Here is a 27,442-nt window from a genome sequence, read left to right as displayed (position 1 = left end):
ATCACTTAATTCCATTTAAATAACTATTAGTTCAGAAAGGTTCTAAAATTAGAAAATAAAACAATATTTCAAATGCATGCACAAAGTATAAAAGTCATTGGGAAAAAGATTATTTACAATCATATGCAATAGTGATCAGTCATTAAAAGTGTTTATGATTCATATGGAACTAAATGTTTGCTCAGCAGTCAATCATGGATAATGGCATTATTGGTTCACAATGAGAAGTCAAATCTTATCATAGCTGCTTTAGGTTTAATTGTTTTTAGTTGTTTTTTCAGTTTTAGATAAACCTCTTTCACCGTCACTATGGTGATACCATTTTCAGTATTACATTTAAAAGTGTTACTCTAATGAAGTTCATATAGGAGGAGCAATCAAAACAGTCATGTTTTTTGTGTCTAGTCACAACCTCCTTGTAGAAAACATAACAGGCAATAAGTGAGTTCACAAAGCAGCTTTTACACTGACTTTTTTACCTCACCAGTCCCAAGTCCAGGCATTCATACATCAAACGCCAACTGCATTTGTGTAGTGACATTAATGTGAGTAGCATTCAGAGATGTTTTGCAGAAAAGCAAAGGGAAAAAAACATCAAAATCAGAAAAGCAGAAATTAGGTTACCTTAACAATGGATCTTTCAGAGATGAGATGTTAAGGTGGCTTATTTTAAAAATGGAATGGATAGAGGAGAGGTAAAAGTAATTCATGGAGAAATTCCAGACTCTAAGTACAAGTAATCCAATGCCCTTTTATCAAGCAGGAATTAAAGGAAGTGGAAGCACAAGACGTCACATCCAATAGAAGAGTAAAACACAGTGAAAGCTGCAAATCAAACAAGGAGACCTAGGGGTGGTGGTGCACATGTCCTTGAAAGTGGAGTCATAGGGAGTGAAAGTCATAGGTGAATCAAATAAGTCCCCTGAAGCTGGTCCTCATCACCAAGTCATCCTTCATTTAAATGTACTGACGCTTTGACACTTCTTCAGCTCACACAGGATACCTGATTCTTCTGTTCTTATCTGTCAGCCAGGGCCAACCTCATTCAACCAGATTAACAACCCCAAACAGGAAACTCATATGCTATGAGGTCCTCCTGGCTGACCTCGTTACAATCGCTACAATGAAGAATGCATTTGACACATGCTAAACTTGAGATTTACAAAGATGTTGCCAGGATTGGAGAGCTTGAGTTATTGGGAGAGGCTGAATAGGCTGGGTTTTTTCCCCTGGATCATCAGAGACTGAAGGGTGATCTTATAGAGGTTTATAAAATCATGAGGGGCAGGCATAGGGTGAATATCCAAGATTTTTTTTCCTAGGGTGGGGGAGTCCACAAAGACAGGGCATTGGTTTAAGGCGAGAACCTGAGGAGTTACTTTTTCCATGCAGAAGGTGGTGCGTGTATGGAATGAGCTGCCAAAGGAAGTGATGGGGGTGGGCACAATTACAATATTTAAATGGCATTTGGATGGATATGTGAATAGGAGTCATTTAGAGGCATATGGAGCATATGAGGGCAAATGGGACTGGATCAGACTGGGATATCTGGTAGGCATGGACAAGTTGGACTAAAGAGTCTGTTTCCGTGCTGTATGAATCCAAAAAGAAGAAATGCTGAAATATCCAGCAACTCAGACAACATCCACAGATTAACATTAAGTCATTTTACCAGAGTGTGTGTCGCATGAACCATAACATTTACAAAGAATAAGGCTGTGGAATTGGAGTGTTGTAGAAATCGGCAAAGGGTTAACAAAAGGTTCATGAAAAAGGGAAAAGAAAGAGTACCTGAACTAAGTGTTGATCACTTAGAAGTGGACAACTAGTGGCATAAATAGAAAAAAAAATGGTTTTGATCTCATCACCATTACAGGGACATGATGACAAGGTGAGCAGAATGGGGAAAAACATATTACAGGGGACATAACAATTTGAAAAGGCTAGGTAAATAAGATAGACAGAGAGCCCTGATAATAATGGATGACATGGATTTCAGAGTTAAAGAATCATGGCTCAGAAGATCACGATGAGTAATATCAGCAAACGTGAAGATAAGAATAGCAAGGGCCAAAAGCACTGGTGAGAATATTTACAGGTAATACCATGGACAGAGCATTAACCAAGAAACTATTGGAATTGTAACAAAATGGTGTAATATTAATGCCAACTTACAGCTTCATATAGACTGAACCAATCAAATTACAAAGATGCCTAATAAGTCTGATGGAACCTGAGTTTGGAAATGTTTTGGTAGCAGTTTATTGGAGCAATATGTTGTTGAACCACTTAGGAATAAAACTGTTTTACATTTAGTATTCTGTAATGAGGCAGAGATAATTAATAATGACAATAGTAAAGGATCCACTGGGAAAGTACAAATAATATCTGGTGAGAATCAAAATATTCAATATATTAAATGTTAATTCAAATATCTAGTATTTCCATTGGGAAATACTGATCATAATATAATTAAATTCCACATTAAGATTGAAAATGACATTCTCCGATCACAGAAATGAACCTTAAAGTGAAACAGTGCCAATTACTTAAGTATGAGGTAAGAACTGGTTGAGTGGATAAATAAATAGTTATGAGAATCGACGTTTTGGGCATAAGCCCTTCTTCAGGAATGAGGAAAGTGTGTCCAGCAGGCTAAGATAAGCCTGCTGGACACACTTTCCTCATTCCTGAAGAAGGGCTTATGCCAGAAACGTCGATTCTCCTGTTCCCTGGATGCTGCCTGACCTGCTGCGCTTTTCCAGCAACACATTTTCAGCTCTGATCTCCAGCATCTGCAGCCCTCACTTTCTCCTAAATAAATAGTTATGGTGGCAAACAAACATTTAAACAATTCAAAATTTGATCATAAATATATTTCATTGAAAAACAAACCTCGTGAGAAAGATGCATCTGTCACTCACTGAGGAAGATAAGGATTCTATCAGATTAAGAGAGATGTAAAAGTTTCTGCTCCTACTTCTTATATTCATACAAGAATAGAATCTTCAACAGTCAGATTAGGCTGACTATTGTTGAATTTAATATCAGTCAATTGAGTAAAGGGACAACTGTAATCACAAATGTCTGTAGTGGCAAATATCCACAAAAAGCAAAATATTCTTAAAAAGCTAAAGTGTTAGGAAATATCTTGTTCAGTTTGGTGTATGGCAATACGATTGGTATAATATTTTGAACAAATAAACAGCATTCCTGGTCTGCCTGTCCTCAATCTTGGAGATCTGAACAGTTGGCAGCGTAATATTATAATAGTTCAATACCATGGGAAATACCTCATATGCTTTAGTTTTAATAATCTACTTTTTCATCATTTTAATTTCCATTTCTACAATCCCATTGAATGGGGGAAAAGGAGGTTATTTTGAATGCAAGGTTGAGGCTGAAACATTCTGAAATTCCAGTTAAAAGAAACTTTCAGAGATCCAAGATGGCAGCGACTCAGCAAGTCAGAGTCTACAGTGCTCCTCCCAAGGCCTAGGCAAAGTGGGCCACCCTCCCCCACCACACTCACCAAATCAATTAAAAATAGTTTTTACTTAATGTAATTAGTGGTTGAGTACTAAATTTATACAGTTCAGTTTCCTGTAAAAATGACTAGGGGGAAAGGAGCCCACAGCTCTCAGCAGGCAGGAGCCCCTCCCCCACCCTCTCCAGCTGCAGCAGCGGCGTCCGCAGCCGCCCCGGGGGACTTACCTACGGTGGCAAGCCTCGCGGAAATAATCTCCAAACTCGACGCGAAGATCGATGCTTTTATAGAAGAGTCCCGAAGTCGGTGGAATTCATTCTCGGCCGTGCTACAAAAGCACGGCCGAGACATCAAAGAAATTGAATGCCGAGTCGGAGGGGCAGAGCTAAAGGCCGTGACTTCCGAGGCCATTGCAGAATCAGCCGTGGATCGGGTCCGGACCTTAGAGAACCACATTGACGACCTCGAGAATCAAGGTCGTCGAAAAAATGTTTGTTTGCTGGGCCTTCCTGAATGGGAAGAAGAAGGCCAGATTACAAGGTTCCTCGAACAGTGGCTTCCACAGTTATTGAATCTGGAGGCTGGATCAGGCCAGGTAAGGGTGGAATGGGCCTACCGGGTTGCAATACGCGGGCCCGGCTCGAACCAGTGCCCCGCCCAGTCTTGTTCCGGCTGCAGAGCTATAAGGTGAGGCAGATGCTCTTGGAAGCCTCCAGAAATCTTGGGAAAGATCCACAAGCCATGACACATAAAGGATCCAAGATTATGTTATTTCAGGACTTTTCTCCAGCTTTGGTTCGAAAGAGGAAGGCATTTGATGAAGCAAAGAAGTGTTTAAGGGATTTAAACATTCAATACTCCTTGCGCTACCCAGCTATACTACGCTTTAGCCATGAAGGGTCCGTGTTTAACTTCGGATCACCGAAGAAGGCCAAGGAACTTTTGGACTCTCTTAGACAAATTATAAGAGTTAATTGATGTTGTTTTGCCCTACCCCCACCCCGGTTTACACCCCCTTTTTTTCCTTTCATTATCTTACTGTTTAATATTATCTCTGGAGGGTGGGAAGAAGGGCTTATTTATTCATCCTTTACTTAGCGATTTCCGTTCCCCCCTTTTAGGCCAGGGGGTCTAGTTAATGTAGATGGGGGGAAGGTGACTACCTTATCTTATTTTATCTTTGTCCTTGGGAGCAGGGTTGTTTTCCCCTGTTATTTTGTATTAATATATTTAATTATTATTTGCTGAGACTGTAATTTTATAGTCATACATGTTCATATATGGTATTAACATTACCAAACATATCTAGGTGTTAGTGTGGGTGGGGGGGTTGGGGGAATAGGGTACTCACTGTTAGTTCTAGTTCAATAGTTATACTTGAATTTTCTTTATCCTATCGTGGGGTGCCTGGGTCAAGGGTGGAGCGCTGGTTGGGAGAGGTTATGATGGTTTTTTTGGAAAGGAAGTGATGCCCCCTGGGAATAAGGGGGAAGATCTCCATTTAAATACATTTTATACTTTTTTTTACTATTTAGAATTTTTTTATTATATTGATCTGAATGTACTAAAGTTTATTTTTGTGAATTTTATATGCTCTATGCTCGGGATGATTTGGATAAATACGATTCGGAGATGCCGGTTCTCAAGGATGCCCTCACAAGAATGGGGTACGATGTTCAACTCATCGACCGCCAGTTCCGACGTGCCACAGCAAGGAACCGTAATGACTTCCTCAGGAGACAGACACGGGCTGCAACTGACAGGGTACCCTTCGTTGTTCAGTACTTCCCAGGGGCTGAAATATTACGCCATGTTCTTCGTGACCTGCAACACATTATCAATGAGGATGAGCACCTCACCAAGACCTTCCCCACACCTCCACTACTTGCCTTTAAACAACCGCCAAACCTCAAACAGATCATTGTTCGTAGCAAACTGCTCGGCTCTCAGGACAACTCCATACAACCCTGTCACGGTGGACGCTGCAAAACGTGTCCGATTGTGGACATAGGTACCACTATTACGCGTGGGAACACCTTCCATCGTGTACATGGCAGGTACTCATGTGACTCAGCCAACATTGTCTATCTTATACGTTGCAGGCAGGGATGCCCGGAGGCATGGTACATTGGGGAAACCGAGCAAAGGCTACGACAACGGATGAATGGGCACCGCACAACAATCAACAGACAGGAGGGTTCCCTCCCAGTTGGGAAACACTTCAGTGGTCCAGGACCTTCAGTCTCGGACCTTCATTTCCAACCCACTGACTCTATGAGATTTTAATGGGGATACCCTCTAAATTGCCACGGAAACACATTTTCCGTCCAGTTAGGGGCAGAGGGTAAGCTTTGAAATTGGGAGTACCAGGCAGAAGCCTTCCAGTTTGAGAAGAGCAGTTGGCTCTGAAATGGAATTGCTCTATCAATTGCCTGTTTAATTCAGGAACTAGGTTGTCACTGTGATGGAGTACTGTTGAAAGGTGGTATGGATTCTCTCTGTGGGATAGCTGGTAGTCACAGTTTTTGATAGCTTTGCTGGCTCGTATCCTGCATCCAAAGTACATTCCAGAGATAGGCTGAAGCTGGACAACTAGTACAATGGTGTTATGGCCCAGACCAAACTCCCTCAAACTATACAGAAGAACATACAGACTCTAACCTTTTCTTATTTTAAAGATAAATGTTAGGAATTGCATTTCAGATGCAATTCAATTGGTTGAACTCTCGGATTTGAGCTGAAAAACTGCATGAATTTATGTAAAACTCTGTTATCTTACTTTTTAGATTGGAATCAATCTAAACATTAGGTCATAGACAGAGAACACAGGGGGCTAACACTTTCAACATATTGTCTAGCTATCACCATTGTTAACAGCTAACCCGAGAATGCAACTTTATAAAAAAGGGTTTTGTGATTTACACATTAAAGAAGTGAAACTATCACTGTATTCTAACAGATGAAAGGCTTAACAGACAATCAATTCTTCCATGTATAATTTCAGTTACATCACACTGCAAATTTTTGCTATAAATTCTGTGTTACGATCGAGCCCTCCACAATCACCTGATGAAGGAGCGTCACTCTGAAAGCTAGTGTGCTTTCAATTAAACCTGTTGGACTATAACCTGGTGTTGTGTGATTTTTAACTGGATAAATACGGGTTTTGCTGTGATCTGATGTTACCACATTCCGAGCATGTATATCACTGCTCAATTTATGTGTTATCTGTTGGATTTTTTTTTTCTCTTGAATAATGTAAGAATTTTAATGATACACTCTGGTTAGTTGTAAGTTAGATGAGTAGTTAGTTGAGTTTTGTCTTTTTTTTCTCTTGGTATTTCTGTTTTCTTGTTTGATAGATTTTGGTTATCATTTATTTAAGATTTAACTGTATATCAATGTTTATACTTGGGTTTTTTTTTAGTTTTCTTTTGTAAACTTGTGGAAAAAAAATTAAAAAAAAGAAACTTTCAATCATTTCACAAATAATTATGCTTCATTGAAAAAGGGTACACTGTCCATTAAAAACTCAAATGGTGTACAAATCCATGATATCACCGCAAAGGTGATTGTTTGGTAAGGAAGAAAATGCGTTGTATTAAGAAGTGAATTCACATAGCTCTTCTTACAGCTGTGGCAACTGTATCAACGAACAGTTTATATGTTAATGAGTTAGGCACTGACAATGTGCTTACATAATAACTGTGAGCAATACTTAATTCATTTTTATGATTTCAGGCTTCCATCCAAACATCCAGATTTGTTATCATTGGGATGGCCAATTGTTTAGCCCCAGCATGAGGTGGCTGCTGAGGACCCAGTTTTGCAGAAAGTAAAGTGGAACAGCAGGGAGGTGTTACTGACAGCTCTACAGGGAATTGGATAAATTGAAAATTTCAAGGGACAACCCTCCAGTTTGTCACATTTCAGTACTGCAATTTAAGATGGTGGTTAATGGATTTCAGGTCAGAATGTTGAATATCAATTATCACAAATTTTTAAATCATGGATTGTCCAGATCAATAGAGTTAAAATTTTAAGTCAATACTCTTTACACCTGGGTCAAAACAAAGTCAGAAGTCACATGATACCAAGTTACAGTCCAACAGTTTTATTTGAAATCACAAGCTTTTGGAGTACAGACCCTTCATCTCAATTCACCTAACAGAGGGTCTGCACTCCAAAAGCTTGTGATTCCAAATAAACATTGTTGTGGTTCTGTTCACCGAGCTGGGAATTTGTGTTGCAGACATTTCGTCCCCTGTCTAGGTGACATCGTCACTGACGATGTCACCTAGACAGGGGACGAAACGTCTGCAACACAAATTCCCAGCTTGGCAAACAGAACCATACCAACGAGCATCCGAGCTACAAATCTTCTCACAAACTCCAAATAAACCTGTTGGACCATAATCTGGTGTCATGTGACTTCTGACTTTGTCCACCCCAGTCTAACACGGGCACCTCCACATCTTGGGTCAAAACCATGTTAGATAAAAAATACAAACTGTATCAGTTTAGAGCACTCAATTGGAAACTTCTCTGTTCATTATACGGATCACAATCATCGAGGTCCTTGTATATACTTGAGGCCAAGATAGATAAATTCTTTATCTGTACAGGAATCAGTCAGGAGAAATGTAGGAACGTGGACACAATGAGAGTTGAAGCAACCATGATTCTAAAGAGTAATACAGCAGGCTCAAGGAGCTAACTGGTCTACTCCTGTTTCTTTTTCTTATCGTCTTATAGGCGAAAGTAAAAGTAGCTAATGTCCAGCCAACAAGTCAGCTTCTCCAGTCATTTTGTTGAAGATGAATAAATGCTTTCATATTCAGCTATTCATATCTAGTCTCACTCCATGAGTCTTCTGTGTATTCGCCATCTTAATCTAAATTTGGACAAATGTTTGAGAGTTTGGTACTGTGGAACTCAAGCAAAGGAGAAAGTGAGGGCTGCAGATGCTAGAGATCAGAGCTGAAAATGTGTTGCTGGAAAAGCACAGCAGGTCAGGCAGCATCCAAGGAACAGAAGAATCGACGTTTCGGGCATAAGCCCTTCCCTTATGCCCGAAATGTCGATTCTCCTGTTCCTAGGATGCTGCCTGACCTGCTGCGCTTTTCCAGCAACACATTTTCAGAACTCAAGCAAAGCACAAAATTTGGAAGCTTTTCTTGCATTCTAAACAATCATGTTGTGAAAATCAAGAGGAAGAAGTGTAAATTGATGGTTTAATCCAGATGTATTTCAAACCTCTTCAAATAACCTTCAAAAGTTAGCAAATGATGATGTCAAATCCCCAGAATCATGAAGTTAAAATTCTTAAAGGTCATTGATTTGCTCCAAAAAGCCTCAGAAAAGTGGAATTTTGGAATTTCACATTCTTGGCCAACGTTTTAATGACAGACCTCGGAAGAATCTCAGCTCAGTTTTTGAAAGTTAATTTGGCAATCTTTGACACAATTTGTCCAAAGCTTTTCTGAAGTACTTCCCTGTGAAAAAGTTAGATATTTTGTCAACTCCAAGAAAAAAATCTTCAAGCATTTCAAATGTAGATAAATAGGTAAATAAATATAATTTTTTTTAAAATAGTAAAAAGTATAAAATTAATTTATTGTCTAATATGGACATTTTTTGAAGATGAAAAGAAACCAATCATAGACCTCATGCTTTGCCTATTTAAGGTACCTGCCTGTAAATGATATTTCCCGATGTAAAACATCAAAGGGGCAATTTTACAAGCTATCACTCCAGATAGATGCTTGGCTGCAAGGAGTAAATAACACAAAATAACACATAATTATCCACCCACTGTGCAGGCCAGAATTACAATGTGTAAATCTTGTTGGTTTCTGCTTCTTTCCATTGGGCTTGTTGGTTTTAAAGGGAAAGGCCAAATAATCTGGTCTCTTTGGTCACCAGTCCTAAAATGTACTTATGTGCATTGGTATCAATTTTGCATCTGACAACACTCTCATAAAGTACCTTGTGACATTTTGCTAATTTAAAGAAATATTAAAAAATGCAAACTGCTTTTGTTAGCAGGCAAAAAGCTTTCCTTTGTTATTTATTAAGGAAACACTATCCAGAGATAAACATGCCTTGCCATGATGCACTTTGTCACATGACACTCCTGTCATGAAGTAGCAATTCCTGTACAATACTGGGAGCAGAACCTGTAGAAAGTCTGTTCATCTTTTTCAAAAGAAAAATTAGATTTCAGCCAGAAGTAATATCTACAGGGACACAATTATAAAAAGTGGAGAAATTCAATTATGAAGCATGGTAAAAGCAATGAAACAAACTGCTTGTTACCAGATGGTAAGTAGTCGAGTACAATGCACAGAAAACAACTACAGAAAAGCTGTCATATGCAACTCTACTGTTGCTGCTCAAGTTCCAGTTCACAAATCTTGACAGCAGTGACAATTATCCCATCTTCCAATAAAAAAATAGCAATTGTCAGTTATCCCTGAAGGCTGTCGTTTAAAGATATGCAGGTTTTATGAAGTGTATTGTGTTCAGTATTTCATGAATGATCACAGTAGATACAAAATCATTCTATCTTCAAATAATGTTCATGATGAACCACTTATCCACTTCCAATTATCTAACAAATAAATTACGCATAATCACAGTGGCATGAAGAAGCCAGAGTTATCAATGGTACAATACATTCCAATTTTCTTAAGCTATACACTTACACAAATGAAATATTCAAATCAAAATTCACAACCTTCAGCCAAACAAACATTTCAACTGAAGGCTGATGTACAGATACAAGATTTGCAGCTGGACTTCCACAGAGAGGGTTGATATGTTGAGTCAGAAACCTTATCTTGCTTTGTGGTGGTGGGGACAGAATTGAGTTGGGCCCACAACCTTCAGAGGCAGATCCAAGACAACAAAAGGTGGTGGACAGGACAGTGGAGTCAGAAAGCTAAAATACCCACCTCCTTTACTGGGACATTAGACCAACTGCAGTGATGAGTGTCAAGCCCTCAAACCCTCAACTCACTGCCCACACTCTCCCACTCATCTTCTTACTTCTCCCTACCTCCCACAGTCACTCACGCACTGTTCACCATGAACCGACCTCAGGAGCTGAGCAAGAGGCAGTTGCAAAATGGCAATGTTACTGCCCAATTAATCCAGACAATGGCAATGCTCTGGGGATATGGGTTCAAATCCCACCATGGCAGATGGTAAGATTTGAATTCAATAAATAAACTGGGAGAAATGCTGGCCTAATGATGACATCACTGTCAACTGTCATAAAAAAATCTGATCCACTAATGCCCCGTAAGGAAGGAAATCTGCCATCCTTACCTGGTCTGAGCTACATGTGACTCCAGACCTACAGTATTGCCACTGACTCTTAATTTCCTTTTCGGCAATTAGTGATGAGCAATAAATGCTGGCCTCGCCAGTGATGCCCAATTCCCTTGAATGACTAGAAATCACTAATAATGGGCTCAACTATCAAAGCAAACAATTATAGCTCAGAGACAATGAAAACTACTGTAACTGCTTCTCCTGAGCTACACCAACTGGCCTGTCAACCAAATGTCTCCAGGTGCCTGATATCGTTCTTGAAATTGGATACGCATTTAGGTGTAGTGATCCTCCATGGTTCGAGTCTCCTGTGAAATGTTATGAATGATATATTCTTACAGAAAGAGTCCTACTCCAGAAAGATTGCAGAGGTTGGGAAAGGCGGGAATTTGAATGTCCACCCTGCTTTGCAAGGGAAGATGGTGTTGTTATGTGTAGGAAAGCACCCTTATCCTGCCTCAAACTTGCCAGACTTGTCATTTTTAAATGACTCCAAACTAATGAAAATCCTGCCTTGGTTTCTTTCTGAAACATGCATGAGTAATTTCAGAACGGTGCAAGACAGAGCATGAGCAATCATAATTCCATCATTTGCCTCCAAACATTACCAGTGTGTACAAGACCAAACCAAAAGGTCATAATTTATATAGTGTGTACAATAACACATCAAAACAAAAATAAATGGCTGCAACTTCATTTTCTGCATCTGACTGAAAATTTAATCTACTGAGCTTTTCTAGTTTATTGAATAGAAACTTGTATTGCACTACAGCTCTGTAATCAGTGATGATATCCTTTGACATATTTCAAAATAACTTCTGACACATTTCTCCAGGCATCTGTTCTGACAAACTATTTATTGTAGGAAAATGTACACTTATTTCAAAGTAGTAACAAATAAAGAGCTCTTTTAATAAAACAATGCCAAGCACAAGGCAAAATGCTGTACCATGATTCCCATTTATATTCTACACTCATGGATCCAAATCAACAGAACAAAGCAAAATATTCCAAAAGCACTGAGGAAAAAAGATTTAAATGCTGCAAATCAAGCAAAGATTTTATCCCAGCAGGTTTTACATCAATAATTCAGGTAATGCATACAATTTTGAGCAGAGATTTCTGAAGTATCATCTAAATTTTGGACTGAGGACTTTCAAATAAAATCAGAGAGCTGACTCAATAAGTATTCCATAATGAATCAAGTATAGACAAATAATGTTACAATAAAATTAAAATTAAAGCAGACATAAATATAGTAGAGCAAGAATAGATCTACTCTATAAACAATTGTCTGACATTTAGTATGTCAATCAGTGCTTTTACATGTAAAGCTTACCTCTATGCTCAAATAATATATTCATCCCAAAGCAATACACAAATATTAACTAGACAAAACGTATTGCCTGAAATATCATTGAACCAGGGTGAAAACCAACAGTGAATAAAATTAGCTATCAGTGACTAATAAACAAATAACAAGGGAAATAAGAGGAAGCAATAAATGTGTGTAATCTGACCACTTTCTTTAGGAACATGCATTCTAATTAACATAACATTAATGAAATTGTCATAACAAAAACAGGAAGGTGGATTATTATCTGACTGGCAATAGATTGAAAGGTGGGGGAGGAGGGGAAAAACAGAGGTGCAACATGACATGGGTATCTTTGCATACCACTTGCTGAAAGTAAGTAGGGCAAGTGAATAGCAAATGGAAGGTTGGACTTCATAGCAAAAGGATGGGATGGAAGTGCAGGAGCAGGAATGACTTGTTGTACTTGTATAGGGTCTTAGTGAGACCACACCTGGAGGAGTGTGTGCAGTTTTGGTCTCATTACCCAAGGAAGGATTTTCGGGCTGTGGAGGAAATGTAACCAAGGTGTATCAGTCTGATTCCTGGAATGTAGGATGAGCATATGAAGAGACACCAGATTGATTAGGACTATATTCAAGTGTGTTCAGAAGAATGAGATGGGATCTCAAAGAAACCTATAAAGGTCTAACAGGACTAGACAGGGTAAACACAGGCAGGATGTTCCCTATGATCAAGAGTCCAGAACCAGGGGTCACACTCTAAGGACACAGGTGGGCCATTCACAACTGCAATGAGGACAGACAGGTTTGCTACATTTTGAGAAAGTGACAGACGGTTCAAGATTGGGGAGCCAGTCATAGTAATACCAGGTGTCATTCCAACATAAAACGGGTCAGTGGGACAAAAGGTAATTCAGAAACTTGGAAGGGAGTACCTTTGATGTTACAAGTGGTACAGAAAATAGCAATGCAGAATCTATGTATTGAATACGGCCAGCACCTCGACATTGTGAGTTGACAAAGCAAGATGCAATGATGCCAAGGACAATTGGGCAGCCGTCTACCCAGAAGGCTCTCTAGAATGTTGGTCACTCACATGTATGATCTCATCACCAAAGACATTGGACTTTGTAGCACTGGTCACCATGCCCTGCCATCAGTCACCAAATTCAGTGTGGCTTCAAACTTCTTCACTTCAGGTTCTTCACTTCAAGGTTTGTACGTGGATCTTAGTTTTATCGTAAAAAGAGCTGAACATTACTGCACCTCACAGGTCACCGGGCAAATTTGTCAAAATTGGCTAGACAGCTTCATTCACTGATAGACATGACCTGAACTGTGTTTCATCTCCACCACTGCATTCTCTCAGCCACAGAACACCACTGATTCCAGCCATGTGGCCACCAGGCCAACTCACAGCTAGCCAGTCAGGTACCTTAATAGGAAGGCCTTCCACTCACACACTTCCTTGTCTGCAAGTGTTTGCTTTTCTGACATCTGCCATTAGACATCTATAGACATACATTCACATAATCTTTCCAGCCCTGAAGCTGTTAGTGTCCATCATCACCTATCTGCAAGAGTCTCAGTGATTGTGGGGCGTCTGCTGTGGTTTCTATAACCTGGCCTTCCAGGCAGGTGTGGGCCTTTTTGATTGAGAGATCCTGGAAGGAGATCCATAAAGAGCGAGAGATAAGAGGCTGAACTGGGGGTGGAGACAGAGATGAAACTGAATGAGGAAGCACCTCTGCTGCATGATGAGGTGATCTCCAACTGTCACTTTTCAGGAAGGAAATTCATTTCCAGGATTAGCTCCACATCAGCACTGACACCCTGTCATGGATCCCAGATCTCCAGCTCTGCTATGACATCTCATTTCTCTCTGGTGCAACAGAAGGCTATGACACAAATCCTCAGGGCAACCAACAATCTCGGTGATGTCGGGGGTATAGAGAGAAATCTTACATTTCTCTGCTCTCTGTGCCTACCCACACTGACTCTAAGTGAAGAGGAAAATTACTTCAATATCAATTTAGGGTTTACCCAAGAAAATCCGAATATTCAGTGCTTCACTGGAGTCAAGGTTCTCAGCCAAAAATAAATACAGCCCATGTTTTCCACCTCTGTGACTCAACTTGTCATCTCTGTTAATTAATCCTATTCTCTCCATGTTGCCATTTCTTACTCTGATTTTTCTTCTGTTTTTCTCCCTGTTTCTTTCTCTTTGTTTTTTGGTGGGTGGGGGATGAAATGATGTGATGAAACATCAGCTTCAAACTTCAAATTGAGGATTTTGGCAGAAACGCTCTCCACTACCCCCAAAACCATCCTTCTAACCCTCTTTTCTCGTTCCTCAAACTTTCCCAACTACTTCACACCTATTACATGCCCTCCATCTCTTTCCAAATCTGCTTTTCACCAACTCACTCTTGTCATAATGCAGCTCCAGTCCTATTTGAATGAACCAATCTAGTCCTGTATCCTTGTCCTGCTATTTGTCAGATTACTTTTAAGTGGCCACCTACTCCTGCCTCACTTGCATTTGCTTTCAATTTCAGATCCACATGGAGATAGTAAAGACTCGTCACCCTGCCTTACCTCCTTTGTTGTCTCCCTTGAAATTTCCTTGTTCTTATTTAAAAATCACTTCAGCCCCTCTCATGCTGTCAGTACAATGACTCCAACATCACCAAATCATCAACCAATCCAGCCACAGTGCCAGATAGGATGGAAAGTGGCATTAAAGCGATGCCAAAGTATCAACACGTTGAGTGTGAAGTGCAAGAATATTCTACAATATGCAGTGTTATTTTTACAATCAAGTGAATGGAAAATTGAGTATTTGCTCAAAACCCAATTTTTCAAATGTCACAAGGAGTAAGAGCTTTTTGTTTTGTACCTCTTGAACTCTGCACGAGACTGTTACTAGATTAATAACTATTACTGCTAACAAATTAGTTTCCTCAACAGCCTCTTTGACATTGGCATCAGCAGTCAATGCACCCAGTGTCAAAATGCAAAGTGATTACATTATTTACAAATCGGTTCACAGTCCTGCCCACAGTGAATTAATCCATTTCAACATCTATTATTCAATACCTTCCAAATAGTCTTCCAAGTAGACCCAATTTCAGAAAATGCCACGAAAATAAAAGGCAAAGTGTGAGCGCTTGAATGTAAAAAACAAATCTGTGTTGCATAACCATCTTTTAGGAAAAGGTATTGTTTAACTGTTGTTTTCTACATGAAAACAACCCACAGTACTTCCAGTGGCGTGGAGAGAAGAAATCCTGGTTCCCCCATTCCCATCGCTTCACTGTCTTATTTTTGAGATAACTTGCTCAGGACAGCTTCAACCTGTGTTGCTGGTTACGTTTAAACATATACAGTATATAGTTTCTAAACTGTAACACTGTTTGCTATAGCAATGTTGAAGTTATTGCTCAGAGGACTTCATAAAAATGTGCTGAAATGCCCCTGCTGGAATAAAAAGAAACAGCTTTTTGGGGGAAAGAAGCAAGATCTAGTTATTATTTCAGACTAATTTTATGCCTTTTATGCCAATTCTTTTATATTATTGCTAATGCCAGCAAATTATGTGATTCATATCACTGTCATACCCCTTGCTAAATAAAATCTTCCTTTACATGGAGAGAAACTGAATCTGATGAGAGGATAGCTATTGTGAATGGATAATTACATTAAATTACTTTCTTACTTACTGTTCACCTTGGCAAAATAAAGTCATTTACTCACCAAGTAGAAATGAATTCAGATGTGATAGTCTACAGCTTTTGACAATGAGTGGAGGCACGTGTCTATGCAGCAGGTAAAAGCAATTACAAGTCAGGTTACGCTTCTGAAAGTTTACTTGAACGTTACAAAAAGGCTGGACATCCATTTGAAATCACAGGGAGCTTGGACTCACTAATGCAATCCCACAGCAGTCAGAGACCATTCAATGGACTAAACTTTATCAGCCCTTTAGAGATGGGTTAAGAGGTGGAAGTGGACATAACGGAGTGACAAAGAGTCATGAAAGAAGACCCACAACTTACCTTCACCACAGGAGATTATTGATTATGAGAATGGCAGCAGCCAATTAAAGTAACAAATTTGCCAATTAACAGTTATTTTCCACCTCACCAGCATTTCAACTGTCATCCAGTGCTTAGGGAGATTGCCCAGATATGGTGAGATGGCCACCCAGCTTGTTCTTGGTGAAGGATGTGTGGAGAACAAGTCATGGTGGGGAAATAAGAACATCCTTTATGTTCACTCCAAAGTTCATGGCAAGGTCCCTAGATGGGAATGGTACCCCTCCAAAGTCAACGCTGTCACTGGAAGATTTGCCCATCTGATCACCAAGACCTACTTACTAATCCCAAACATCCCTGCTCCTTCAAGGCTGGACTATTTTGAAACATCCTCTTCTTTTCTCAACATCCTTTGCAGTGGTTACTTCTACTATTAGCACCATCAATGCGACTGTGCTTCTTGTCCTCTGGCAAGAACAGTAGTGCAGAGAGGCCAGCTACTGTCCTAGTAATTGGCCACTACCATTAACATCCTCTATCCCACTGTCTGGTCCTGCCACCTGACCATTTAGGTTTTGAATCCACTTTCAAATATTGCTGACAGGTCAATATTCCTTTGTGTAAGATCCAGCCTAATAGCTGAGGAGATGGTCCCATGATGAGTTTAACAAGCTTTGCAGTTCGACAACCTTCTGTGCTTAATTAACTAACTTCTCTCAATGTCCCTAAGTTAAGGAGGAAAAATCAAGCCAGGGATCCAGCATTGTGATAATAGACATTTAAGTCAGCTCCCAAAGAATGGCCAGTGCCAGTTAAGCCATTAACCATAAAGAGATGGATAAATCATACTTTAATGAAAGAAGAGAAAGATGGGTGAATATTAAAATACTCTTCCAGATAAACAAATGCGTCACATCCTAGTTAATGGAACAATACAATCTCATTAAGTAAAGAGTGGGAAATTCTTCCCACGCAAATATTGAGTTCCTCGATTTGGAACAAAATGCTTACAAATGTTGAACTTAGCAACATGCTTTCATTAAAAGCTTTCAGTCTACTGAAGAATTTCGCTCTATGCTGAAAGCCAACATGATTCACTGTAATTATGTGCCAGAAAAAGTTTAAACAGTACCTTAGCACTATCGTGCCTAAATATATTCATCATCGGCTCCAGTTGGCCAAAATGAATATGCTGAACGCTTCAAGGAATCAGGGTCTTTGCGAATAGATTTCATTTGGCCCTTTAAAATGTATATAATGCCATGAGTGCAGAATTATGTGATCCCTTAAAATGTAAACATCGGTCTTAAATGCTATCTTTGCTCCACTTTCTGTTCAGAACCTGCAAATCTGAAGAAGATCCAGTACGCTATGTATTATTAGCAGCACAGTTTCTTGGGTGACTTGACAGAGATTTTGAATAAGGTACAGTTTGAACACATTTTAGTTAACTTCCCTCTGCCCCAAAACATCAATGCAGCCAGGAAGCAGTAAAGTAAATGCTAACAAACAGCTGCTGATGAAATTCCCAGAGCAGCACTTTTTAAGAACAAAGATGCAACAGGAGGGATGAATATTAAGCATCTGGAGCACTGTTCAGGCTCTGTAAAGGCATTGGAGTGCTCAGCCTTCATTGGCATGTTGTCAAGATTTTTATGAGCTTCATACATGACAGATGTGCTCTCAGTGCCTTTACTATCCAATACCAACATTCTGTCAAATGATAGCAAGATCGCTGTAACAATTATTGAGTAGGTATCAACAGCCTACGTAATGTGCTCAGAGGTTCAGTGCTATAGGAGCTCAATGTATATTAGTCACATCACTTTTATACTCAGTAACTGTTCTTCCCCAAAATGTTCCTAAAATTCGAATATAACTGAGTTCCTCTTATTTACATGAAGATTATGTGAAACATGCTGTTATTTTTGTACTTCAAAGGCAATCGATAGCTGACTCAAAATAAAAAGAACCTTTCAGTGGGATTTTCTGCAATGATATAGCTTTAACCTGGAATCATTAACGAATATACCCAGGGTAAGCCTCTATCAAAAATGTGTATCTTCAGATGTTTTAAAATAAGTAGCATATTGTGCCACATTTCACAATATTCAATTTTTTTCAAAGGCTTAAGTTTTTTTTATAATTGAGATGCTATTACAATAAATTCAGATCACAAGAAATTAAATATACACTATGTATCTCATTTGGGAATGTTGATTAGATCCAATTGAAGTTACTTCAAGAAATGGTATTCTTCACATGCCACACTAGTCGAAACAAATCATTTGCATAATCAAATTCCTTGGGGAAAATTAGGTATTATGTTACAATAACTTCCTCTCACAGAGTGTAGCACAGTATCTTAACTGAATAGACATATAAGAGCAATGAGAGGTTTTTGAGTTAAGGTAGCAGGCTTGATGGGCAGAATTGTCATGCAGTAACAGAAGTCTAGGGAAATTCAGTTACCAGATTTTGGCTTCTCTTCTAGTTTGAAATCTAGTGTTGCAATCCAAAATGCAGACAAGATTCTCCTCCTCAAGCATAACATCAACAAGCTCCAAATATTTCCGAAACCACAAAGTAAATTTAGCCCATGAATTGGATTATCCACTTCAAAATTATCTGCTGAGGAACATTAAGAATTTAATTGAATTCTCAAAAACATTCACTCTGTTCATTAAATGCATGCAAAAACTAAACCAGTTTCTTGGTGCCTCATGTTCCAGATAGTAGGAGAAACACAGTAGTGTTCATATGAAATGTTGGTTACATAATTCTATCAGAACATACTTACCAAAACAGATTAAATTTTAAAAAACTATTTATCATATTCGCCTAAAATTACTTGAAACAACATAAGCCCATAAAGAAATACAATTGCTGGTAATTATCTGAGATCTTTAGCTCACACATTTCAGCATACTTACTACATGCTTCCAGCATCTGAATTGTTCACTAGCCTATAAGTGTATGGAACTCTCCGCATCACACTTTCTGGAATGAAGTTTACTATTAAAGGTTTTTTTGCCCAATGACGTATTAGTACTTACATTTTTCCAGCGAGGAAGACTTGTCTACCATTATCAAACACATGAATTTGAAAGTACATTCATAGATCAATGCAGAAAGACATTTTGCATGCAGTTTATCTCAAACACAAGATGGACTCAAAAATATTCATTCAATTATTATTTCTTATATTTCTTGGTCTTTTGCCCATTGATTCATCAATTGCATGCTTGATGTCTACCTGCCCTGCATTTAAAATGAGCTGTAAATAGCACAATGTTGTTTATTCTGGTTCTGGGAAGCAAAGATATGCAATTTCTGTGGTTGAAGTCAGATTGAGATCAAAACCATTCCTGTTCAGACACATGTAAATAAGCCCATTTCACTCCTGCTTTCTAGTCTACTGCTTTCCCCCATTCACAGTTCTCAAGATAGTATATATGGAATGTTGGTACCATTCGTTGGATGCCCTCTGTCAGGGATAATGTACTACATCAATACCAGATAAATTCAGAATAACAGAAGACATGGCAAATAGGGGGTACTTGATAAAAGGGCTGAAAAAGATCAGAACTAATAAACTATACTCCAATAATACGAGATCCCAAAAGACTTAACAATTCTAGCCTAACAATGGATGTTAATCTTATTTCATTGCATGAATATAGGAAACTAATTTGAAGAAAATAAGTTCTTAGAACCAGATGTTTTAAAATTAGAATAGGACAAATATTTCTGACCTTCACCATTATTAAAAAATCTATAAACAAGAAGAATTAAAACAATGGCCAATCTCTTGGCATTCAAGATGTGAAATGTTAGCACTGTTTGTAAGCATGAACAGGGAATCACAGCACAGCTTATTCATGCAGCAATGGACTGTTCCACTGGTTATTCAGATTCAGGATTTTCTTGTTGCAATGATTTCTGCCCTCCTATAACAACAGGTTCAAAACAGAGACTGTATGCTTCCTCAAAGAGGAACACTGTGAACTCTTTCAGGCCTGTTGGATATACCCCTGAGCTGCTAATCAACTGCTATCTTGGCAAAAAACCTTAAAACACATCTCTTCTTTAAACCAGGAATCATGGATGGCAGCTGAATAAAAGGAGGATTATTATTTTCTTTTAAATAACTGGTGAAAACAATCATAATAATATAGGAAAGACAATCTTTACAGTCAAATTTCACTAACCTACAATACAACAAGGATAAAAATAATTTGAAAGACATTAAAAAAAAGAATTATTATTCAAGAAGGTGAATAGAAATACAGTTCTGATAAACAGCTAATCAGGCGAACGCAATTATAGCAAATTCTAAAATGTAATAGTTTAAATTATGTGAGTCATTTGGCACAATTAGAATACATGTAAAATGAAGTTATAAAATTGTCAATTTGCATCTTGACACAATTTGAATAAAATGAGATATCATAAAAAAAATTAAAGTAACACCAACCAGAAAACAAGGGTACAAACTATTTTATAACCTTTGGCATTTTTGTGCAAGATTACATTAAAATGAGATTCAGCTCAGCTAAACTGCACTGCATTGGAAAATAATAAATATAAATTTTGATCAAATTAAAATATTAATATATGAGAATTTTTTGCAGTTCATATTTCATTAGCCTTACAAAATTTAAATCCAAATGAAAATATTGCATATTAACTGACTAATGATATTTGTGCTAGCATTGAAAACCTTCACCAAATAAGCTTCCAATATCTGCATTAAGTATGTCCGGAAATGCTCAGACAGAGTGAAAAATTCTTTACTACACTTAACAACATGTCTTTACACACTTCCTAGAAGAGCACATTTGATTGTAGCAGAGGGAACTCCAATTCCTACATCAACCAATATACTCAACTGAATAGTGCTTAGCAAGGTTAAATTTTGTTGCAACAGTCAGATTATACTGTCAGCATGCATTTGGGGTTCCAGTTTTCTGAATAATCATTGTTTTTATAGCATTATCCATACCATGTTAAATATCACAAAGATGCCCAATCAATTTCTGAAGAAGGCAAAGAATTCAGCACGTCCACCAGATTATGCTGCAACCTCATGTGATAAATTACCCACCATCACATCATCAACCAGTCTAAAGAGATAACACATCATTAATCTACCATCAGCAAATCCATAGTATCTTGTGGAAACCTCATTTTTAAATTGTTTTTAAATGTAGATTTTTCATCTTTTATTCATGACACCTAAATGTTAATCTAGTTCCAAACCTTTAATATGCTCAGTGCACAAGTGATATTTCCAATTTGGTTGAAATTATGAACATTTTATGTGGAGGACCAAACTGGACAAAGATTAGTGGCTGTTCAAAAACATTCATGTATGGCAGCCATCACTCTGGGTTAGCTTATCTTTATAAATTTGGTTCCTAGACGTGAACTGACATAATATTAAATAATCACACCACCCAATGCCACAACAGTCTCCACTTTGCCGAATCATCTAACAATTAGGGAATCTAAATAAAATCATAACACATGTACAAACTCCAGATCAAGCAAATATCCTTAAATATATACAAGGACACTGCCTCCATAGCACTCTGTGGCAAGGGCATTGAAAGATTCTCAACCCTCTGAGTAGAAATTCTTCCTCATCTCAATCTTAAATTCGCACCCTGTATTCTGAGACTTTATTCAGACACCAAAATTGGAGGTGTAGTGGACAGCAAAGAAGATTACCTCAGGTTACAACAGGATCTTGATCAGATGAGCCAATGGACTGAGGAGTGCAGATGGAGTTTAATTTAGATAAATGTGAGGTGCTGCATTTTGGGAAAGCAAACCTTAGCAGGACTTATACACTTTACGGCAAGGTCCTTGGGCATGTTGCTGAATGAAGAGACCTTGGAATGCAGATTCATAGCTCCTTGAAAGTGGAGTTGCAGGTAGATAGGATAGTGAAGAAGGTGTTTGGTATGCTTTCCTTTATTGGTCAGACCACTGAGTATAGGAGTTGGAAGGTCATGTTGCGGCTGGACAGGCCGTTGGTTAGGCCACTTTCAGAATATTGCGTGCAGTTCTGGTCTCCTTCTGATGTTGTGAAACTTGAAAGGATTCAGAAAAGATTTACAAGGATGTTGCCAGGGTTGGAGGATTTGAGCTATAGGGAGAGGCTGAATAGGCTAGTGCTCTTTTATTTCTGGAGCGTCAAAGGTTGAGGGGTGACCTCATAGGGGTTTATAAAATCATGAGGGGCATGGATAGGATAAATAGACAAAGTCTTTTACCGGGGGGGGAGGTTCCAAAACTAGAGGGCATACGTTTAAGGGAAAGATATAAAAGGGACCTAAGGGGCAGCTTCCTCAAGGAGGATGGTGTGTATATGGAATGAGCTGCCAGAGGAAGTGGTGGAGGCTGGTACAATTGCAACTTTTAAAAGGCACCTGGATGGGTATATGAACAGGAAGGTTTTAGAGTGATATGAGCCAAGTGCTGGCAAATAGGAATACATTAGGTTGGGATATCTGGTCAGCATGGATGAGTTGGACCGAAGGGTCTGTTTCCGTGCTGTACATCTCCATGACTCTATGACTTTGCCCTCTGCTCATTGGCTCTCGTGTGAGGGGAAACATCCCCTCTGCATTTATCCTGTCAAACTCCTTAAGAATCCTATATGTTTAAAAAAAAATCACTTCTCATTCTTCTAAACTCCAATGAATAGAGTCCCAACTTGTTCAACCTTTACTCCGAAGACAATGCCTCCATATTGGGGATCATCTTAGCGAACCTTCTCTGAACTGCCTCCAATTAAATAATATCTTGCCTTAAACAAAGGGGACCAAAACTGCACACAGTAATCCAGATGTATTCCCACCAGCACCTTGTACAGTTCAGACTTCCCTACTCTCATACTCCAACCCCCTTGAAATAAAGATCTTCATTCCATTAGCCTTCCTGATTACTTACTGCACCTATGTGCTGACGTTCTGTGTTTCATGTGCAATTACCTCCACGTCCCATTGTGTTGCTGCTTTCTGCTGTTTTTCTCCATTTAAATAATACTCAGTTCTTTTGTTCTCCATTCCAAAATTAACAACTCCACATTTACCCACAAAAGGAAAAGATTAAAGAGAGGTAGGTCTGTTTTTTTTTGCGCTTTAGGCACCTAGAAGCACAGTAAGCCTCAGGCCAAGCATATTTCTTTGCTAAAGCCTATCACAGTGTCTTGTGGTGTAGTGGTCATTCCCCTGCATCTAAACCTGAAGCTCTAAGTCCCACTTCAGAAGCTGATGGTCAACTGTGTGTCTGCGGTGGAGGCTTGTAAGCTTTTTTTTCAGGCAATAAGAGTAGGAATGTCTCCTGGTCAGCCATGCTTGATGTAGAGTGGCATCTCTGAAGTTGCAGCCTCTGGTGACAGGAATATCAAGCTATGGAAACAAACATGCACACATGCTTTTTCTGCTTTATGTGCCCCTAGCCACAGGGAGAGAAGAGAGAAGAATGTCTTGCACAGGGGCAGAATTAAACAAACTGCGCAGCCTGAAATGTTTAAACATCACAGTGGGACATTCCAATGTTTTGATGGCAGATATAACTTAAGTAATGATTGATAGCTTACCCAGAGACCAAATGTTAAAATACAGACATCCAGCCACTGTCTGGTGTGGGCCACACATCATAACGCCAATGTTGATCAAATTCTGCACTGCAAAAGGCTCAGTTATAATATTCATCTATGCTGTGGTCAGGATGATGGTGGTGATGCACTCACATTTTATGGTGTAGAGTGGTGCTGGAAAAGCACAGCAGTTCAGGCAGCATCCGAGGAGCAGGAAAATCGACGTTTCGGGCAAAAGCCCTTCATCAGGAATACAGGCAGAGTGCCTGAAGGGTGGAGAGATAGTGAGTGGTGTAGCTCACTGTATGGCTTATACATGCTCTTTGCTGCATTTTTCTGGCAATTCCACACTCTTAGTTAGATCATAAGATCAAAAGACAGAGAAGCAGAAATTAGGCCATTCAGCCCATCAAGTCTGCTCCGTGATTCCATCATGGCTGATAAGTTTGTTTAGTTATTTATGCGATGACTATTCACCTTCGCAAGGTGGTAGGGGCATGCGTAGGATTTCTTTGGAGTCAATATGATCACAACCAAGGCAACATTTTAGGGTGTAATCTAAGATATTAAACTAAGCAGGGCCAAACAAGGACACACTGTTTATCATTAGCCAAGCTGGTTTGTTAAATAAACATGCATGAATAGACAGTCACCAGAGAGGCTGAATTGGTGCAACAGTAGTGTCCCTGCCTCTGAGCCAGCAGGCTTGGGTTCAAGTCCCATTAGTGTGTCATTACAGCTCTGATTATGTTGATTACAAAATACCTACAACTCTCACTGGGAACTCGAAGCGTCACAACTTCAACAAGTGAATTCTTGAAGGGACAGGTTGATCCTGGAGAGATCATTCACGGGTATTGTACGCGATGGTAGCTGGCTCAACAACCCCAAAATACCCCGCGTTCCCATTCAAGAGTTCCCCGAGTCGCTGCCCTTCGATTCTATCGCCCTTCACCCTCGGATAGGTGAGAGATGGGGAGTCAGGGATAGGCTTTTCGGATCAAGTCACGCAACCTGTGGAGCATCTTTTGGTTCAAGAGACTTGGGTTGGAGACTGACAACCTGTGAAGAGGTCAGCTCGAGTTTAACTTGGGCAGTGCTGAAAATTCGTTGGTCAAATTTGGTCGTTGCCATTAAAAAAAAAGATAGTGGTTTCCACACGAAATGGGTTTGTTAGTAAAACAGCTAGGGGTGTTCCATTTGAATACAATGACGATAATCAGAACATAGTCACTGATCTTTGAGACAGAGTTGGGGGGGGGAGGGGTATCATCCTGGATTTCAATTGAATTCGGACACGAGGAGCCCCCCCCCCGCCGGGTGAAACGATAGGTACAGTTCGGGAAATGAAACTAGCGGCTCCGTTCTAATCATTCACATTCACTCCACAGGCGGGCAGCTGAGCGAGCCCCAGGCAGGTCAGTGTTGCCCGGAGTGTAGCCCCCCCGCCGGGTGAAACGATAGGTACAGTTCGGGAAATGAACCTAGCGGCTCCGTTCTAATCATTCACATTCACTCCACAGGCGGGCAGCTGAGCGAGCCCCAGGCAGGTCAGTGTTGCCCGGAGTGTAGCAGAGACAGAGCTAAGCGACACTCGGAGATCCGGGGACACACTGCCGGGGAGGGAGGGGGGTGTAGAGGAAAGAGGTGTGGACAGTGCCAGCGGCTACCGCCCGGGCTCAGCGGGCTGCTCCACCCGAGAAGCTGCACTTTGGAGCGGCGGCACTCGCTGCCCCTCACCGAGTTACACAAGCGTGCAGTGAAACCCTGAATTCAAGCATAGCCCTCTCTCTCTCTATAAATGTCTATATAAAATATAGCTTTTTTAAAAAAAAGAAATGACACAATGCTAAGGGAAAGGAAGAGAAAGCGAAATGAATTACCAGGCGCATGCTGGCGTTTCGGAGTGCTGCTGTGGTGGAGCTCTGTCGGTACGCGGGCAGCTCGCTGCTGTGCACAGTGTCAGACTGGGAAGCTGGCGGAGTTCTGCACACCGGAGGGCATCCGACACACACCGTCAGAGGGAAAGCACGCAGTCCCCCCCCCCAGATAGCAGGACGGCCAGGCAAACACACCAATGAACTACACCGCGTTTGGGGAGGGGGCAAAAGGGAAGGCTGGATTTAGCGCTGGGGTCTGGTCACGCTCCAGCAACTGCACAGAAACGTGAGCAATGCATCCAGCACATAGTTTAAACATTCAAAAAGTGTTCACGGTGTTGTCTTTCCAGGGCATTTATGCACATTTATATCACTTCTTAGCCCGCTCGAGAAGTAGAGTAACAGCAGAACCAGATGCAAATCCAACACAGTCTCTAATGGGCAGAACTGGATTTACCTCTACACTGGGGACACAGGACAACAACAGAACATTTCAGAGAACATCTCTGGGATTCTCACACCAAATAACCCCACTGCCCTGTGGCCAACAACTTCAACTCCCCCTCCCACTCCCCAAGGACATGCAAATCCAGAGCCTCCTCCACTGCCAAACGCTAGCCACCCAAAGCCTGGAGGAAGAACGCCTCATCTTCCACCTTGAGACCCTCCAACCTCAAGGGATCTATGTCAATTGCACCAGTTTCCTCATGCTCGAAACATTGACTCTCCTGCTCCTCGGACGCTGCCAGACCCGCTCTGCTTTTCCAGCACCACACTCTTCGACAGAGATCTCCAGCATCTGCAGTCCTCATTTTCTCCTTTGATACCTCCTGTTTTGATCAAAGGAAATTTTAAGTTTTGAAGACAGACGCAAACATGTCTTAGGAGGCATGACGTAAAATGTACCCCATGCATATGCCCTATTAGTAACTGGCTAGTTAAAATTATTTTGAAATATAGTCAACATTTGAAGTAAATCATTAAATTGAAGAACTATATTGCGAGTAGAATATTCAGGATGGGTCCTCTTGTCGCTTAGTATATCTGTTTTGTTCCAAAGAGCAAACAACATAAACCTTCAAGTCACTTTAATTTCAATGAGAACATTGGCTACAATTGACCCAACATTTAATTATTGTTTAGCTTTTTGCCATTCTATCCTGCCAGAATGGCTAAGCACAAGCTTAGCCAGTGTCAATGTGGAAACCTACAGGAAATGAGGGGGGCTAAAAGGGGATATAACATAGCTTTGACAGATAAGATTAAGGATAAGTGGGCGGCACGGTGGCACAGTGGTTAGCACTGCAGCCTCACAGCGCCGGAGACCTGGGTTCAATTCCCGCCTCAGGCGACTGATTGTGTGGAGTTTGCACGTTGTCTGCGTGGGTTTCCTCCGGGTGCTCCGGTTTCCTCCCACAGTCCAAAGATGTGCAGGTTAGGTGAATTGGCCATGCTAAATTGCCAGTAGTGTTAGGTAAGGGGTAAATGTAGGGGTATGGGTGGGTTGTGCTTCGGCAGGTCAGTGTGGACTTGTTGGGCCGAAGGGCCTGTTTCCACACTGTAATGTAATCTAATCTAAAAAGATTAAGGATAATCCAAAGAGATTCTAAAGTACATTATTGGCAAAACAACAAATGGGAAGAGAACAGGGCCTCTTAAAGATCAACAGGGTCATCTATATGTGGAACCACAGGAGGTGGGTGAGATACAAAAAGAATATTTTGCATCAGTATTTACTGTAGACAATGGCGTAGAAGCTAGGAAACTTCGG

The 27,442-nt window shown here is 40.1% G+C and overlaps 1 protein-coding gene across 1 annotated transcript in view; it reads right to left on the bottom strand.

Moving 5' to 3' along the window:
- The window catches only part of schip1 (schwannomin interacting protein 1), an 809,528-nt gene extending 783,702 nt beyond the window's left edge, over positions 1-25,826 (bottom strand). Inside the window, exon 1 of the mRNA XM_043702129.1 lies at positions 25,675-25,826. Coding sequence (XP_043558064.1) covers positions 25,675-25,683 — 9 coding nt within the window. The 5' untranslated portion in view covers positions 25,684-25,826. The remainder of the gene's footprint in view (positions 1-25,674) is intronic.
- Between the last annotated feature and the right edge of the window lie 1,616 nt (positions 25,827-27,442).

This window comes from Chiloscyllium plagiosum, chromosome 13, assembly GCF_004010195.1.
Source record: "Chiloscyllium plagiosum isolate BGI_BamShark_2017 chromosome 13, ASM401019v2, whole genome shotgun sequence".
In the NCBI taxonomy this organism is placed as follows: Eukaryota; Metazoa; Chordata; class Chondrichthyes; order Orectolobiformes; family Hemiscylliidae; genus Chiloscyllium; species Chiloscyllium plagiosum.
Note: the sequence above shows the minus strand (reverse complement) of the source record. Positions and strands in the feature narration are given on the sequence as shown.